Genomic DNA, 19,699 nt, shown 5'->3' with positions numbered 1-19,699 from the left:
AAGCCTACTTCTAACTGCACAAAAAAAGCACTATATGAAACTTCTTTGTCTCCAATTTGTTCCATTAGAAGCCTATTTTTCCCATTTTTTTTCCTCCTGTATCCCTTTTCCCTATTATATTGGGTATAGAAACCTCTGTAGTTAATTATTGATCTAGTTGCATCTCAATAAGCTTCACTTTTTCTTCTGTTAATCTTTCTTTCACCAGTTTACTTCACAGGCCTTTCAATGGTAAACCAAAGAGATTAAAGGAAAACACTTCCATGTAAACCCGTGTATATATGTTTACATGGATGCATGTGACAGATGTGCATGTATGTTCCTAAAAGCAATAATGCATCTTTGCACAAAAGCTGGTTCAGATTACTTTCCTTTCCCTCCACAAGTTGTAGGTATTGTTTTTACTGCCTGCAGTTTCAAGAAATATTCCTTAAAACGTCCTTGAAAACTCATATTCAATGGGAAAATATTTTTCTCTTAATTATTCTTGTCATGGCTTCTTTGGCTTCTCTGTTTCTTATGCTGTATATTAGAAGATTTAGTATTGGCAGCAAAAGAGTATAAAACACAGACAGAATTTTCTGTCTGTCCTGCGGGTAGTGAGCGCTGGTTCCCAGGTAGGTAGACATCACTGTTCCATAGAAGAGAGTTACCACAGTCAGGTGGGAGGAACAGGTGGATAAGGCTTTGTACCTACCCCTGGAGGAGTTCATTCTCAGGACCACGATAAGAATTCCCAGGTAGGAGCTAGCTACCAACAAAAAGGTTGTCACTGAGGTCGCTCCAGAGAGGACAAGGAATAAAAGCTCATTGTGGTGGCTGTCAGAACAAGAGAGTCGGAAGAGTAAAGGAATATCACAGAAATAATGGTCAATAACATTGGGCCCACAGAAAGACAGCCGGAGCAAGCCGCTCAGGTGGGTGAGTGAGTTGGCACAACCCAGCAGGTAAGAAGCAGTCACCAGGCAGATGCAGAATGTGGGGGTCATGAGACCTCTGTAATGCAGGGCGTGGCAAATGGCAAGGTATCGGTCATAGGCCATGGCAGCCAGAAGGAAGCATTCTGTGGTCAGGAAGAGGCTGACAAAGTAATACTGAAGGAGACAACCATGATAGGAGATGACTTTCTGTCCTGCAAAGTAGTTCAGCAACATTTTAGGAATAAAGACTGAGGAATAGCAAAAATCCAAGAAAGCCAAGTGGCTCAGGAAAAAGTATTTGGGAGAATGAAGCTGGGCACTGGACACAATTACCACGATAATCCAAATATTTCCTACCACGGTAACGACATAGATCAAGAGAAACAGCACAAAGAGGGCTGTATTCAGTTCCGGGTTATCGGTCATACCCAGGAGGATGAATTCAGTTATCACACTGACATTTCTGCCAGCCATTTATGTGGCTCTCCTACAAGGGATCTGCAGGGAACAAGAGAAGATGAAAAAAAAAAAAAAGAAAAAAAAAAAAAAGAAATCACCAAAGAGCACAGCTTGAATATATGAGTTCAATCCATTAGCAGCTTTAGAAAACTGAGCATCTTTAATTTTGTGAAAATTACCATGGTGAAATAAACTCTTGCAAGTGTGAAAAGTTGTCCTGATACAAACTTACAGGTGAATGCTCTGGAGGGTCTAAATTGGCCTAATGTAACACATAAGAACCTGTGGAAAAATGACAATCCGCTTAGAAAGTCCTAGTAAGAATATTTGATAGAGAAAGTTCAAGAAATGGATCTGGAATATTCTAAATTCCAGAATAAAAGACAAGGACATTATCTTTTAAGGAAGAATGTCTTTTTTAATTTTTAATTTTTATTTTTTTAGTTGTTGATGGACCTTTGTTTTATTTATTTATATGTGGTGCTAAGAATCAAACCCAGTGCTTCATATATGCTAGGCAAGCACTCTGCCACTGAGCCCCAACCCCAGCCCCAGGAAGAATGCCTTTTAATAAAGAACAAAGTAATCCAATACAAAAATATTCCTCCATAGGTAACAGATTTCTGAGGAAATGTGAAAATTTGTTATACATGAGTTTTGAACAAGTTAAAAAATAAAACAGAATATACATATATGTATAATGTACTATATATATATATATATATATATTTAATAGAGGATAATTATATATATATAATTATCCTCTCTCTATATATATAATATATATATAATTATATATTATAATTATATATTATATATATAATATATATATATAATTATCCTCTCTCATTATATATATATATATATATATATATATATTATATATATATATATATATATATATATATTATATATATATATATATATATATTATATATATATATATATATATATATATATATATATATATATAAAATTATCCTCTATTAAAACTTAGAGGGTATCCAAAAAAGGGAAGTGAGAGTCAAATCTATCTGTAATATAAAATAAAAACAGTCAAATGTTTTCTAAGGTAATAATTTGTTTAGTTTTAAAGGATAACTTGTTCTGGAAAATAATTATTTCTAATGCCAAACAATATCTATCATTATCTCCTCTGATGCTTCATAGTATTTGTACTCCAAAGACTTGGATTTGTCTACATCAGATACTTTTTATAATGCTTAGATTTCTTCATTATTGTAGAATTGGAAATCTTCCTCAATATGTTTTAATCCCTAAAGTCAAAGTCTCAAATCTCATTTTAGAGACAATATCTATGCTTCCTACTTACCATATGCTTCCTACTCATCAGATGACACATGGATATGAGTTTTTATACAGGACATACTTGATCATTAATTTTATTTTAGACTTTTAGCATCTAGCTCACAATTTATGAAAAGTATGCTGCCAATATATAGTGTACTTATGAAGTAACTTTTAAATAGTGTTTAAAGGGAACACTCTTTACCTCAGAAGTTTAAGAGTACAAAATATGCCACTGTAGTTTGGAAGTTTTCAGTAAGTAAAAGACATGTTGAACGTTTTCCATGCAACCATCCAAAATACTTGAGAATGATGCACACCTAACTTTGAATAAAGAGTAACAAACACAAGGATTCAGATTTCCACCTGTTAGTATCAGTGTGACTTTAAGTAAATTATGTAATAACAATTTAAAAACTTCAAGCAATGCTACAAGAAAGAGTTGATTATTTTCATTTTGTTGAAACTGTAAGTAATCTAAAAGAATGACTGGTTACATTTTACTGGAGTAGTCTGTATTTGAAACCAAACTATTAGACTCATCTATAAACTATCTTAAGAGAAATTGTGAGAATGACAGAAAAAAAAATGTAGAAACTGTCATGCATGGGCATAGAACTCTATAAAAGTACATTGCTCACACAAAGTAAAGCAAATGAAGAAAAGAGTGAATTGTGGTAAAATGCTAGGAGAGCATGTGTGCAGCCCTGGGCACAGTCCCAGAACTGCAAAGAAAAAATAAATTAAATTAAGAATGAGAAAATACAGACTATCTACTCACATACTTGACAAATGACTTTTTGCTTAAGCTAACTTTTAGAATTTTTTTTTTTTTTCGTTTTTGGTTTACTAGTGTTTAGCTAACTTTGGCTTGATTGACCTTCTTTTAAAACAAAGTGCATTTGTGACTGTGAACTTCTTTTAATTTTAATGATTTCATAATTGTTTCTTTATAATAGTCACTTTCCTCTGGACTACTTTTCATGTTACAATTTTATTTTACTGTAAAATCAGATATGATACATCAAACTGATATTTGCATCTAAAAAACAGTTCTGGTAAGAATGCCAATGAAATTGCTGCTCTATTTCTCAGATTTGGCAAAATCTAATAGATTGTAATGATCAGTCTTAGATATCAAGGTAGTTATTTAAGTATATTTTCTTGTGAGTCTCACAAAAATTAAGTATATGAAGCTTTATTTACAGCTAATTGAGAAAATGTGGAATAAACCCACTCTCTATTTCAAGAAAGCCACCTGACAGGCAAAATTCCATTTTGAGTATTTGGTAATTGGAATGAATTTGAAACAGATGATTTTACTTCATATTGCATCACCTGCATGAATTGAAAACTCTCTTTTTGGAGATCAGAGAAAGCATTTATAAATCCTTTGTGAGAACACATGAGCAGGACACACATACCTGGTGTGGAGAGGAATTCCTGTCCCTTTCCTCTTAATTTCCTGACGGTTGGGTTTATATTTGGCTTTGGGTCTATAGAGGATGGGATCCCCAGTGCTTTGTGAACACTGGGTTTCATTAAAACAGCCACAAATAGACATGAGGAAATTAAGGTACTAGCATTCTCCCCAAGGGTAGTCATTCATGTATTTAATGTTTTGTCAACTTTAGAGAGGAAATATCACAGATATTCTTGTCTTACTTATATAAGGCTCTACAGGGGAAAATAGAACTGTTAAAAATTCTATGTTTAAAATTTTCATTTATATAATGTAATGATATGTACATATTATGCATAATCTGGTATATATATTATTTTTAAAGCCCTAAAATTTATAAGTTGCTGAATATAAAAATTTACAAGCATATTATTATTGGAAGTGATTTTAGAAGATGCAAATCTATGTGTGGGGGATATATATTTCAATGTAATGCCACACAAAATAGCAGAAGTAATTTTTACATAGAATTTCAAGTGTGTGTGTTTGTGTGCATGCATTCATGTGTATTGTCATGCAGTAGATTGCTTTCAATATTAGGGATAAATTAGGCAATTAGGATAACTGAATAAAATTAGGTTTAACATTTTGTCATTATATTGGTTGAATATGAAAGCAACTTTTGGAATGTTGAGTAAACAGGTAGTAGAATAGAATAAAAACATAAAAGGTGATGAATACAGGATGAAATGGTGGGCTATATATCATGCAAAGATATATATTAAGGGTAACTGAGAAACAAATATATGCCATATATAAATAAACCAGCAAACACAACTGCATATGTACATGGTAGTGATAATTTGTAATGGTTTTAAAATGAAGCAGTAGTGAAAACAAATTGGTGAATATGGACAAAGATAAGATTATAATCAATTTAGTTAAAATGATTATTTCTTTTTCCTAGAAAACAATGTCAGGAAGAATTCTAATTGAGATGATTTCTTTATTAGGTGTCTAATATGTTCAATTATTTTCTTTAATCATTATAGTTTTATGATTGATTAACATTCTGATTGACCTTGCATATGGCTCAGGGTAATTAAATGAAGTGTCCAGGTTTACACATGGAAACCTTTAGTCCCAGAGGGTTTTCTAACAAAAGCTGAATGCTGAAGTGTCTACAAAAGAAGAAGATTATAGGAATTCTCAGACTTCAGAAGACATATCTAAACTGATATAAACTCTAAGAAGAGAGGTTGTCTCTCTTTAACTAAAAAAAATGCCATTATTTTATTTATTCAGAGTATTTTTAGAGTGCCTATATCATATTATAGTTTGGAAGAAATTATATCATATTATAGTTTATATGATCATTAGATGTTCATGGTTTGGGGAGATGGAATTTAAAAACAGGTCACATTTGATCAAAGACAATGGAAAATTGTTATCATAGTTGTGAACAACATAATCACTCCATGTTGATGAAGCAAGCCCAAACTTTGAATCTTAGGAACATTAATTCACTGAACTGACTCTGGTTTCTGAGTAAGAATAAATATGACCAAGATATAAATGTAACCACAACAAGTCTAGATGGTACCAGCAAAGTATTTGTCTTTTTGAGGTAGTTGAATTCCCAAACACAAACTTCAAGGTTACACAACAGGATAAAAACTTAACACATATTTGACAGACATTCCCTGAGAACCTAAAGGAAATTCATGTAAAATGAATATCTGCTGTGCCCTGATTCCTCCAATTGTTTATATTGAATAATAACCAATTTGTGACATGGAGTGAAGGGACTGTGTCTATAAGTGTGCATTCTCAGATCATTTTTCCTAATGTTTTGCTAATCAGTCAACAGAGTTGCATCAGGTATGTCTTTAATGAAGCTCTCATTTATTTTCTATCAGTTAATTCTACCAAGTATCTGAGAATATTTGGAATATGCTATAGTAAATTTCACTTAAATTAAATAATAGACCTGTAACATAAATTATACTAAACTTTATTTTAAGTATAGAAAAATGTTAATTATTTTCAGGTTACATTACAAAAATCTGCCACCAGCCTCCTAAATTTCCATCAGAATTCTATGACTGTGATTTTTGCCTCTTTTTTATCATGGAAATGCCTAGGCTTTGTTTATAGTATATTATGTAATTATTGATTAGCAGGAGTTATAGGTTGGTATGAGACAAAAATGACATTTTTTTTCCATAAAATATTACCTCCTCTCACACATTACACTTAGGGAGTTATATCATTTTATGTGCATTCTTGGAAACTATCCTCTTCCTTTTTAAGTTGTGTATTGAAAAAAATATATATAAGCATTTCAATTTGTTGTTCTTATCTTCAATTATCTTGTTTGTATAATGTTCTTCATGTTTAATCCTTTTAGATATAATTTATTGAATGCTCCTGAAATATTGTGAAGGGGTACATACAATTTGGTTTATATACTATTAATATTAGTTTATTTTTTCATTTGTCTGAAAGACAAAATTCATATAAATGCACTTATATGAAAATCTCATATATATAAATATCAAATTTATATGCACCTTTGGGACCTAAATAATATATTCAAAGGTCCTGAAAATTTTGAAGGATTGTGTAGTGTCATTGGTAGTATTATTAACATTTCATTCTGATAATTTAATTTTCAGATCAATATCTTTGCACAGTTTATCTAATATAGCATATTTTCAATATGCTACCATTGTTTTTACTTACACAGATATTGGTAATATTTACTTAAATAAAGTGGCTGTTTCTGAAAAGAAAAAAATAAAAATTTAGTTTCACCTTCCCCATGCAAATGTTAATTAATATTTAGTGAGTCTAAATTATGACTGTATGGGACTTGATCCATTTCCCTCCAGTTGTTTCAAATTTAAAAGAGACTGGAAAATGTTAATACCATTTTATTTTCAAATAAAATTTTCTCTAGGATATTGCATTTTTTTTTCTGAGATAGGATCATTTACAGTAATTTGAGATAAGATCACTATGGAACAATCAGTACATGTGGGCTTGGTTTTATGGTGATGCACTTGCATTAAATTTGAGTGGGAAAAAAAAAAAAAAACACTGAATTTACAGATTTTCCCTACCTGGATACTTCGTCTAAAAAGGATGCTGGAAGATACCTAAAAAAATGCAGGGATAAATCTGATTACTACAGGTTCCAAATTGGCCTTGAAGTCATTCTTTTAAAACACAAAGTAAGTCAGGCTTGGTGGTGCATGCCTATTATCCCAGTGGGTTGGAGACTGAGGCAGGAGGATGGCGAGTTCAAAGCTAGCCTCAGCAAAGGGAAGGCACTAAGCAATTCAGTGAGACCCTGTCTCTAAATAAAGTCCGGAGATGTTGCTCAGTGATCAAGTGCCCTTTAATTCAATCCCTGGTACCCCCACACCAATAAAGAAATAAATAAAATAAAACACAAAGTAAAATTCTTCAGAGCAAGAACTTAAACTGATATTAATGATCTTTTTATGTAGAATGGTAATGGCTAGAATGGTAAGTGAACTCTGGCATGCTGTCATGTTGAATTTCAGGGATAGCAGTGAAAACTGACACCAGGAGCGAAAAAATTGTTCAGATTAACCACTGTGAATGGAAAGTTGGTTGAGGATCAACAGATTCTTTTCCTGAGCATTCTTAAAGTGTTCACATTTATTTAAAAGAATACTAGACTTTTAATTGTTGAAACAAATACCTTTTCATTTTCCAGGTAATGCAAGCATAAATATATGTGTATGTGTGAATATATACATGGTAACGGGGTTTGAACGCAGAGGTCCTTTACTATGAGCTACATAATCAGTGCTTTTTTATTTTTTATCTTAAGGCAGGATCTAATTTGGTTAGGGACTCACTAAATTGCTGAGGTTAGCCTCAAATTTACAATCCTCTGTCTTAGCTTCCCAAGCTGCCAGGATTGCAGGCATGTGTCATGGTGCTAGACTCAATATTTTATGTATTAAATATATTTTAATTTTTTATACTAAATAGAAGGATCAAAAGATCTATTGTTATATCATTCATAAATTTTATGTTTGTCTCCTTGATGTTAATTAAATGTTTATATTTTATATATGTATCTTATAAGGTCCTTGCTTAGCATCTGGATGGCCATCTTAAGTGACATCAGCCATTTTAAGGAAACGGGTTCACTTTCCCACCCAAGGGAGTTTCTGAGAAAGGCTCACCACTCCCTCATACCAACCAAACCCTAAACCTACCTCAGTTCTTATTTCTGAGCGTCCCTCAAAAAAGTCCCAGAACTCAAGCCTATTTTGCCTCTGTCTCCTATAGAGAGATGGCCTTTGTCAGCTATGACACATAAACTCTGGTGTGCATCTTTGCCTGGTCTCCCTCTTTTCCTTCTCACCCGTATAACGAATGCATATATATTTACATCAATGTCTGCTCATATAAAGGAATGAAAATGCCATCAATTATCTAAGAAAACTACCCCCTAATCTTAGTCTAGTTTTAGGTTAGTTAACACAATAACTAGCCATATGTCCTAGGGCACATTGTTCTTCTAGAGCTCTTTGTATGGCTGTGATCCAACTGAATAAGCTATAGGTTTCCAGGGACTGCTGTCCTGAAGAGTGGCACAGATCATATCATGTTATGTACAGGTATGGATACGCCACAATGAAACTCAGAACTCTGTATGATTAAGACGCACCAATAAAAATCTTTACTGGCATTATTACAGAAAACAGAGTTTTATTTCCTGGTTTTGGATTTGTGGTACGAAATTAAGGACAAAAACGTTTCATAGTTGTAGCCCTTTTTACAGCATCCTTCACTTCCTTGTTTCTTAAACTGTAAATCAGTGGGTTTAACATAGGAATCACCAGGGTGTAAAACACAGACACCACCTTTTCTTGCTCTAAGGAGTATTGGGAGCTTGGCTGAATGTAGCTGAAGCTTATGGAGCCATAGAAGAGGGTCACAGCTGTGAGATGCGAGGCACAGGTGGAGAAGGCTTTGCGTCTACCTGCTGCTGAACGGATCCTCAGGATGGCAGCCACGATGAAGATGTAGGAGATCATCACGGTCAAGAAAGTGAGCATGGCAATAACACCAGAGAAGATTAAGAGCAGCAATTCATTCGTGGATGTGTCAGAACATGACAGCTTCAACAGGGGAGGAAGGTCACAGAAGAAGTGCCTGATGACATTTGGCCCACAGAAGGACAGCTTCACTAAGCCAATTGTGTGTGTCAGTGAGTTGATTAAGCCTCCCACACACGACCCACATACAAGCATGGTGCAGACTCCTTTAGTCATAGCCACTGTATAAAGTAACGGGTTCACAATGGCCACATAGCGATCATAAGCCATTGCTGCAAGCAGAAAGCCCTCAGTGGTAAGGAGGGACACAAACAAAAAATACTGCCCAATGCACGCAGAGAATGAAATGGTCTCCTGTTTAACAAAGAAGTTTAGCAGCATTTTGGGTGCAAAAACGGAAGAATAGCAGGCATCTACAAAGGACAGACAGCTGAGGAAATGATACATGGGTGTGTGGAGTTTGGGAGTTATTTGGATTAGAAAGAGAATTCCTAGATTGCCCACCAAAGAAATGGCATAGATCAACAGGAACAACACGAAGAGAAGCACCTTCAGCTCAGCGCGATCTGTTAGTCCCAAAAGGATGAATTCAGTCACCAAAGTAAAATTGACATAAGCCATGTGCTGCATTTCTTGATACCTGTTGATGATAGGGGATTGGAGTAAAGTAACAGATATGGTATGATATCCATACCTTTTGGAAATCCTAACTAGCTATGTGGCTTGAGTTAGTGACTCTCATCTCTGGTCGTTCTGCTTATATAAATAGAAAATTTTAACTAGAAAGAAAGTCTTTAGACTCTTTTAATTCTATCTATTCACCTCTTCCATAAAAAAGCGATAGCGCGCTTTCCTGGCATGGGTGGGGCACTGGGTTCGATCCTCAGCACCACATAAAAATAAAATAAAGATGTTGTGTCCACTGAAAAATTTAAAAAATATATATTTTAAAAATTCTCTCTCTCTCTCTCTTTAAAAAAAAAAGCATAAAAAATTGTGGTTGAGAATCTAATCTATGGTCTCCTCGAAGCTCTCTTTTATACTGCTGGCTTTGACTTTAAGAGTAACTAATGTCCACTGATATTTTCATAATTAGCCCTACTCCACATTTTTACCTCCTTCCCTCTCTTTCTTTCTTCAACTACTGTAACAGTGGTCCACTTTATGCTTTGAATATAATCCTTGTTGTGTTGCCAATGCAATTTATTTTTAAAATGGAAAAGTTTCTTTCTCTTTCTCTCTCCCTGCTCCTCCCTAATCTCCCCACCTCCCTTTATTCCCCATTTTAGGAAGAGTTATCTGTCCCTGAGTAAATCCAGACTTTGTGGATGGTACCAGAAGATCTCAGAAATGACTATCTCCCCGAATTAAGAAGTGCATTACAACCCAGACAGAGAACGAATGGAATATAGCCCCCTATTTCTGCTGATGGGCAGAAACAGCTTTTGGGACAAGAGTCCCCTGTGTCTCTCCTTTGCTAACAAAGGAATAAACCTCCCTTTCCCCTTTTTTCATTATTGGATTGGCATCAAGGACAAGGATTGAGGTTTCAGCACCAGTACTCCACATTTTTTAACAGGTGTATGTGACAAAAGGCAGAGACTCAGAGTCCAAAATCTCTGAAGTTATTTTAACTAGAAAGTCTTTATTGTCCTTAGATAATAGCCACAGGCACAGACTTCTGAGAACATCCATTTAGAATGGGGTGAGGGCATTTCCCAGCTGGAATATGAAACATGGTGAAAGCAATTTATAATTGACCTTTGAATTTCAATAGAAATACTGTAACTGAGGCTCAGGAAACAGAAGTCCTTGTATTATTCTGAGAAAAGAGCAAAATAAAACCACAGAATAAAGCAAACTTATGGAACACACAGAACCTTCTTTGTAATACTTAATTTTCTTCCCAAGTTGCTACATAATTCTTAGAGTATATAATCTTTTCCACAGGACCAATGCATATCATCTTTGAGGGGCACCACACTTGACTTGGAAAAAAGACAAAACAAATATATTTTCACATTTACATATAAATGTGGAAATATAAATAAACACAAGATGTAAATCAATAGGGCATTTTAGAATAATATTTCTGGATTTTACCTAAGTTGGTTCAGACTTACCTGAAGTACCATGGGCTATTTTTTGGGGAAACCAAATGAAGAAGATGCTCATTCTTATTTATTTTATGTCATATTCCTAAGAATTGTTCCCCAATGTCCTGCTGGATAAGCTGAATTGTTTATCTATTTCCTTTCTCAGCCTTTAAAGTGCACTCTAATTTTTCTCACACATTCCTCTGCCTCATTCCAAAGAGGGTGTCTTATTTTCCTGACCTTTGTTTCAATCCTTAGGAATATGCTGTTACCTATGTTTATTAGTCAGTTTGTTTTAGTGATAAACTCTTCTTAATTTGAAAATCATTTGCAGAACATGGAGAGTGCTACACAGAAAACACCTGTCCCTTGGACAGAGACAGGTCCAGCACAGGTTGTGTCTCTGCTTGTGTTCAAGGTCAACCCCACAGCTTCCTTCAGCCTTTTCTGGAACTGGGCAGAGGGGAATCTTCCATGAGAATTGGCATGAGGAAAACTGCCCCTTGCTCCCTTTGAACCAGGCATAAATGTAAATAAATATTTTAAATGTTACAATATGGGTCATTTTATCTCCATAGAATGAAGTAAAGAATGATTTTTTTTTTTTTTTGGCTGGTTTTATTATCATTTCATTTTGGGACTTTTTTTACATTGACTCAGTTAGAAAAAAGAACAAGAATACTGAGATAATAACAAATGAGGAGGTAATTATGTTAGATCTAGATTATCCATAGTGATAGGTAAATAATATCCAGGGGAATATGTAGTCATGTTGTAGATGCAATTCTCCCTTTAGAAAGATTATTCCAATGAATTGAAACATAGATACTTAAAATACTCTCAGTAAAAGGCACACCACAAGGTGGATATTGATGAAGAAAAAGAGAAATTTAGCATATAGGGGAGATAAATTACAGTTTCACTTGCTCCTGGTATTTGAAGTGTTTATCAGATTAAATTTCGAATATTTTTTCCTTCTTTATTCAAAGCATTTTAAATGACGTGTAGAATCTATGTGTGTAAGATTTGAAGAAGTGAATTTAACTTACTAATGAAAGGAAAAATAATGAACACCTCAGCTTATTTAGGAAATTGTGATTGCCCATTCCTGTGCTCTATTTATTTCCCTATATTTCAAAAGCAAGGTCCAAATCCTAAACAAGTCAGTTAAGTATATCTTACTTGTATAATGGTGCGTAAATGGAGTAATGATAGTAGTAAGAGGCAGCAGATTGGAAATCAAACTTATCTTTTAATATAGGAGAGGCACAGGCATAGAATCCTTGGTATGAAAGTTAGCTCAAGCTGCTTAAAAAATCATCCTGTCAAAAGGCAAGTTTAGATTGAAGATTCAGTTATATATTTACCTTAATTCAAATGGGAATATGTGTTCCCTGGAGTTACCTGCTGATTAAATGAATAGAATACATACATTATTTAAAAGTTGCTTAGTGTTTCCTGAGGGATTTAGAGAACTCTCAAGAATGTAATGGCGTCCCTAAGGCATTTCATTTCCCGAATATTATAATGAATAGAAAGAAATGTGAAGCTGCAGTGGAGAAAAACAGTATATATGATTTCTAAAGGAAGAATAAAAATCAATGGGATTTATAATAATACCAGCTCTGTACTTTAGGAAAGGTATGTCAGTATGCTTTCAGAATATTTTCCTTAGCCTAAGGGGGTGGGGGGAAAGGAAGACAAATAAAAAAACACACACTTCAAGGGACTTTAAGGTACTAGAACAAGATCTGGTAGAAAGAGAAAACACTTTCATTCTTTGACTCCCTTGGGTGACATAAATGTCATTAAAGACAACTAAAATCAGTACTTCTTTAATGGTTTCCTTCAAGGAAACCTCACTGTTACCAAAAGCTCCATCCTTGTCCCTAATGCCAATTTAATAATGAGAACACAGTTTTGAGAAAAAGAAAAAGGAAGTTTTATTGTCTTGCTAGCAAAGGAGAAGTACAGGAGACTCCTGTCCCAAAGGCTGTGATTCTGCCCATCAGCAGAACAGGGATGTGATTCATTCTCTGTTGGAGTTGTCATTCATTTATTAATCTGGGAGATAGTCATTTCTGAGATCTTCTGGGACCATCCCCAAAGTCTGGATTACTTTCTTCCAGAGGTGGGTGTGTGCCCAAGGACAGATGAATCTGCCTAAAATGGGGAAGAAAGGTAATCCTGTGTTCCCAGAGATTGGGAAGTGGGAGAGATTAGGGAGGAGAAGGGAGAGGGGAAGAGAAAGAAACCGTGTCCATTTTTAAAATAAGTTTCAGAGGCAGAGCAGAAAGGGCTACCTTAAAAGCATAAAGTGGACATGGTTCTATCTCCATCCACCTTTTGAATGCCTGTTCTTCCAGTGTGATGTGTCCTTGCAGAAATTACATGCTATTGCCTTCATCTTAAAATTCCTAAATCAGGACTTTGGTGAGGAAATCTCACACCCTTTCCTTGCATATGCATGTAAATAAGAATCCACCCTCATTCTTCATACTAAAAGCAAGTAAATTTATTCTTCTGTAGTGAAAATTTCTTAATTCTGGTGAATTAAATGCTAATGTGCAAAGAGTAGGAGGTGGAGTTTGGGTGATTTCTGAGGTTGAGTTATGAGAATAGAGATTCATTATTTTGGAACTCAAAGAACAGTTTAGAACTGGTTCAGTCTTTGCTTTGTTTTGTTTTTTAAAAGTATAATTCATTCCAGTCCATAAGTGAAGAATAAATAAAGCATGCTAATCAGACCAATAATATCTTTTCTCTTAAAACATTTTGGATTAATGGTAAAAGTTTCTGAAAACACTTTGAAAATGTCTGAACATGCAGGCATTCAGTTGACAAAGACAATGAAAATACAAATAAAATAATTACATTCAAAGTATCTAAAGCAGGTCCTCTGTCTTCTGTGTCTTCTATTAACCCTTTAAAGTTAGACGTGATGCTCTATTTAAACACATAACACTGGAAAATAATTCTATGCCAATCATTAAATAGTCAACTAAACCTGAAAACAAAGATCTAATGACTTCATTAGCAATAAAAACTGATTTAAAATTTAAAGGGATTGGTATTTATAGTGTTATGTCAGATTCGTGGGACCCCAATAGACCTCCAGGAGCTGAATCCAATGCAAGCACACGAGAGTCTTCATTGCAAGCTCTGGTCCTTTGTTCAGTGAGATTTTATAGGTTTTGGGAAGATACTCTATGCGTCACAACATCACACAGCAAATCATTCCATTCCGAGGGAAAATCAAACAACAGCTCTTAACATTGATTAGCAAATTCAATGGCGGGAAAAAGTTGGGTAGGGGTGATTGATTAGTACAAGAGGGCGATTCGTTTGAACTGATTGGTTTAGGCCACGAGGGGTGTACGCGCTAAACTACATGGTTTCCCAACATGTTATCAATCACCATAAACTACTTGGGGGTCATCTGGCTTCCAGGTATTTTCCTTGTCTCATGCTGATTGGAGGTTGCTAGGGGGTTGGTATGGGTCCTCACCTAGCCTAACTGAGTCAGGGACACCTGGCGCCTCAGACCTCTCCTGTTATTTACAGTCAACAACTCAGCAGAGTGGGTATGTGCCTAGGAGTGCTCTGTGCGTCTTTCCCATGACAAGGGTCACGCCCCCTTCCTTGGACAGGCTTTGCTCTGAGGTAGAGGCTGGTTTCTCAAAAATGGAGTCACATTAGTTTCTCAATAGTATTTATTGAGCTGTATATGAAGTTTGTATATAGAAGTTATATTAACATTACTTGAAATTTATTTAGCTTATATATGCAAATATTTTGTCTTGAAAGAAGTCTTCATATGAAAATTATTTAGACATTATATTACATGGTTATCTTTTAAAACATGATTCTATTTTTTTAAAAGATGTTAAGGAACAAATATGATATAATAAGCCATGCTTGTTTTAAGGGCATGATTTCAGGAGTTTTGACAAATCTGTACTGCATGGATTATATTGACACAATCAAAACACACCATTTTCATAAAATCCTCAAATATTTTTTTTTCTTTCCAAGAAATCCTCACCTTGCTGGAGAGATGGTACACACCTATAACCCAGTAACTTGGATGGTTCAGTGATCTAGTGCCCCTGAGTCCAATCCCTGGTACCCTGCTCTCCCTAAAAATGAAACCCCTTCCTCTACCTCCAGCCCCAAGGAACTGCTGAATTGTTTTATTTTCCTTATGTGAGATTTGCTTTTTTAGAGTTTCATTAAATTAGATGATACAAATGTCCCTCAGTATCCATGCAGGACTGATTCTAGGGTCACTCCACAGATAGTAGAACCTGTGAATGCTCAAATCCCTTTTATAAATAATGTAATAATTGCACACAACCCATGCACATTTTCCCATGTATTTTAAATCATCTCTAGATTACTTATAGTAATACAATATAAAACATATAAATAGCTGTTATATTGTATTTTTAAGGCAGTGATAATAAGAAAAATAATCTGGATATTTTTAGTACAAACCCAATACATGTTTTAAAAATATTTTCCATCCAAAGTAGGTTGAATCAATACACAAAGAGCCCATGGTTGTGGAAGTCTGTGCAGTAAGTGTTTATTATCATCTTCACTTTTTAAAGATGATTATGCATCCAGAGTCATCAATATAGTTGCATGAGTCATTATCTGTTTTTTTTCATTGTTGAGTAATATTCCATGGTACATATTTTGTATTATCTGCTTATCCAGTTAACTGTCAATGGACAATTGGGCTGTTTGCTATATTCAGGTATTATAAATAATGCTGCAATTAAAGCTTTTTAAAAAATTAATTGTGTAGTTATTTTGATGAATATCTAGGAATGGAAACTTAATCCTTTAATGTTTTACATTATTAACATTTGTACATTGATTTCACACAATTGCTTAGGATTTTCTATGTACAAAACAATATCCCCTGAAAATATTGAAAGTTGTACCTTTTTTTTTCTGATTTGAAAGTCTTTAATTCTCCTGAATTTTATTGCTCGTTCATCCAATTACTTACTTTTTATTTCATTTTTTATATTGTACCCCCTTCATATTTAGGCCTATCAATACCTCTCTTATTTTTGTGTATTTATGTTGTGTAATGAGAATATCCAGGAAATGTTGACTATAACTTTTCCACAAACTGAACGGAGCTATGGATAGTTTTGTATCAGATAATTATTATTTTTTCTTTCTCTCATTATCTCCTCTGTGACCTCTTATATGTGTCTGTTTTATGCTTTATGATGGCCCAAGGGTCTCTGAGATTGTATGCATTTCCTTGCTCTTTGTGTTATTGTTGTTGTTCTGCAAAGGAGATCATTTCTCTTGATCTACTTTCAACTTTAGTAATCATTCATTGTATCATCCCAATTCTGTTCTTGGACCTCTAGGGATTTTTCATTTCAATTGTACTTTTCAAGTATGAAATTCCTATTTGGCATTTTTGTTAATCTCTTCCTGAATTAAAATTTTCAATTTGAACCACAGAACACCAAGGATAGAAATTGAAGAAGACCTTTGAAGATGGAAATATCTCCCACGCTCTTGGATGAGCAGAATTAACATTGTCAAATTAAAATTGTCAAAATGGCCATACTACCAAAAGTGCTATACTGATTTAATGCAATTTCAATTGAAATCCTAATGACCTTCTTCATAGAAATAGAAAAAGCAGTAAGAAATTCATTTGGAAAATAAGAGGCCCAGAAGAGACAAGCAATCCTTAGTGAGAAAAGTGAAGCAGGAGGCATCACAATACAGGAAATTAAATACTACTACCGAGCTCTAGTAACAAAAACAGCATGATTTTGTACCAAATCAGACATGAAGACCAATGGAACAGAATGAAGACACAGAAACCAACCCATATCAATGCAGTTATCTCATACTAGATGAAAACATACATTGGAGAAAATATAGCCTCTTCAGCAAATGGTGTTGAGAAAACTGGAAATCCATATATAGCAGAATGAAATTAAACTCCTATATTTCACCCTACACAAAACTCAACTTGCCGCAGTCTGTCTGGGCACAAAATAACCCAGCCACCACACCGCCTTGTAGATTCAAACAGCAACTCTTTATTCCCGACTCTCACTGGCTCTACACACACGTTCCAGGAAAATACACTCCCTTCACCGGGCTCTGCATACCAATTCTCTCAGAACCCCACAAGAACTCAATGAGGAACTCAAGGAGCAGGCGCCTGAGGCAGCAGGATATGCCCTATTCCCAGCAGGATCCACCCTAAACCTGGAGCCACCCTAATCCAGCAGGATCCACCCTAAACCTGGAGCCACCCTAATCCAGCAGGATCCACCCTAAACCTGGAGCCACCCTAATCCCTGAGCAGGGTCACCTTAACCAAAAATGCCATGTCATTCCTACTTGGCTATGGCTCTCAGCATCAACTCAAAGTGGATCCAGGATATAAGCATTAGCCCCCAGACCCTGCACCTACCAGAAGAACATGTAGGGCCCAATCTGAAAAGTACTATGGAGATTTACACAACAAGGAAATGGGGGGAGAAGAATAGATGTTCATTAGATTAGACAAAGGGAATGAACAACTCATGATTGGACATGATGTGGATTTTTACAGGTCATGTATTAATATAAGAACACAGGAAATTTACATCTGATTCATCTACCATCTTTCCTAATCCCATCCCCTAGGTTAGCCATTTTGTTAATATGTAAAAATGCTTATTCATTCAGCAATGGACAACTTTTTGTAATTAGTTTTAAATATAATCGATAAGACTGCTAAGAGGAGGGCATCTTTTCTCCTTTTGAATATGTTAGTTGAAATCATTGGTTTAGGAAAAATATAGTCATTTGTCTTGTTTTATTTAAAATCTGCTTTCTATTCATCTTCTCATCTTCCTTTGGGAATTCAATGAAATGTTTTTCACACCATTTGATTGAGTTTCACATGTCTCTGACCTAGTTTTGTTAATTTTTTTCTCTCTGTGATTCAGTTGAGATAATTTATACTGATATGTGCTTAAGTTTATTAATACTGTTTTACTTTGTCCTCTTACATTAAAGAAATTCTTATTTTAGAGATCATAGCATTTTTTCATAAAATTTTATGTTGTCCTTTTTGTGCATTTAAATTTTCCTTTAATCACTTCACCTTAAACAATTGTTCCAACTCTTTATTTTCTTCAATATCTTAACTATACAATTTGTGCAAGCCTTTTCTAGCTCTATCAAGCAGACATTCATTGGACCTGTTGTATTTTGTGTGTGTTTTTTTTTTTCTGATTATATTTTTTGCTGTTTCCCGGTGAGTGCAAGCGACAGTGAAACTGAAGGTGACATTATGAGAGAAGCGTTTCACATTTTGTAGATAGAAACTTAAATTTTTGCTATTTCCCTGTAAGTGGAAGCAACAGAGAAACTGAAGATGACATTATTATTTTTTTAAGGAAGGGTTTCACATTTCCTGGTAGGTAGAAATTTAAATTTAATTGTTCTGGCACTCACTGGCTCAGCATCTGACTTCATATTTCTTCCACTTCTCCCTGTTTCTGAGTTTCTGGGGATGAGAAGTTCTGGCTTTTGATTAAGAGGCTGACCTCTGTCTATCTCTGTCTTTCACTTTCTTCCACCCTTAAACAGTGCAGGAGATTGAATTTCAAAACTTTGGAGTAGTGGTCTCATCTTTCTTCCCTGTGCACCTTAGAATTCCTTGTAATGTGTATGCTGACAGGGCCACTGGCTGCATTGGGTACAGGCCTGTAGGTGGTAGGACATTGTCAACCAAAACCTGGACACTGAGAATGACCATGCTGTCTCTTCAGCTTAATTTGGAGCCTTCAGAGCAGTGTGTGTGTGTGTGTGTGTGTGTGTGTGTGTGTGTGTGTTTTAATTTGTATTAGTGCATTATAGTTATGCATGATACTCACACAAACATGGAATATAATTTACTCCATTTCAGTCCCCACTATTTTCCTTCCCCTCCTCTACTCTCCCCGGTTCCCCTTCTTCTGTTGTAATGGACTTCCTTCTATTGGTTTGCTTATTTATTTTACTGAGTGCTTTATACATATACACAAAGCTGAAATTCGCTCCAGTATGTTTCTATCTGTACTCCCATAACATAGCCCATTTCATTCCACTGTTCCTTTACTTTCCATCTGTCTCTCCTCCCTCCCCCGCCAGCTCTCCCTGGACTGCACTGATCTCTCTTTCATTTTCACTTGTGTTTTTTTAAAAAATTCTCATCCTCTCAACCTGGTGCACAGTGGCATAAAAGTCTGCCAACCGTTTTAAGAAAAAAAAATCTGTATTTATTGCTGGTCCTTCCCTCTAGCAAATCTTTGTCTTCATATTTCTCCCCTGAGAAATTCTCATGGAGCAAACCTGGTCTTGTGTGTATGCCAATATAGGAAGCAG

General features: G+C 35.0%; 2 protein-coding genes across 2 annotated transcripts; both read right to left on the bottom strand.

Moving 5' to 3' along the window:
* Positions 1-455: 455 nt before the first annotated feature.
* On the bottom strand, positions 456-1,394 carry LOC124106355 (olfactory receptor 1052-like). The gene has a single exon (XM_046463964.1). The coding sequence runs from the start codon at positions 1,392-1,394 to the stop codon at positions 456-458; it is 939 nt and encodes a 312-aa protein (XP_046319920.1).
* A 7,482-nt stretch (positions 1,395-8,876) lies between these two features.
* LOC124106365 (olfactory receptor 1052-like) lies at positions 8,877-9,815 on the bottom strand. Its single transcript, XM_046463972.1, has one exon. It carries the CDS (start codon positions 9,813-9,815, stop codon positions 8,877-8,879), a length of 939 nt encoding a protein of 312 aa, XP_046319928.1.
* Positions 9,816-19,699: the final 9,884 nt, after the last annotated feature.

This window comes from Marmota monax, unplaced genomic scaffold (genome assembly GCF_021218885.2).
Source record: "Marmota monax isolate L192 unplaced genomic scaffold, Marmota_monax_Labrador192_F-V1.1 WCK01_AAM20220418_F8-fsc00782, whole genome shotgun sequence".
NCBI classification, from domain to species: domain Eukaryota; kingdom Metazoa; phylum Chordata; class Mammalia; order Rodentia; family Sciuridae; genus Marmota; species Marmota monax.
The sequence above is the reverse complement of the archived record's forward strand: the minus strand, read 5'-3'. Positions and strand labels throughout refer to the sequence as shown.

What these genes read in the sequence shown, in the direction of transcription:
- LOC124106365 (XM_046463972.1), bottom strand. Translation starts at nt 9,815, where the DNA reads ATGGCTTATGTCAATTTTACTTTGGTGACTGAATTCATCCTTTTGGGA.
- LOC124106355 (XM_046463964.1), bottom strand. Translation starts at nt 1,394, where the DNA reads ATGGCTGGCAGAAATGTCAGTGTGATAACTGAATTCATCCTCCTGGGT.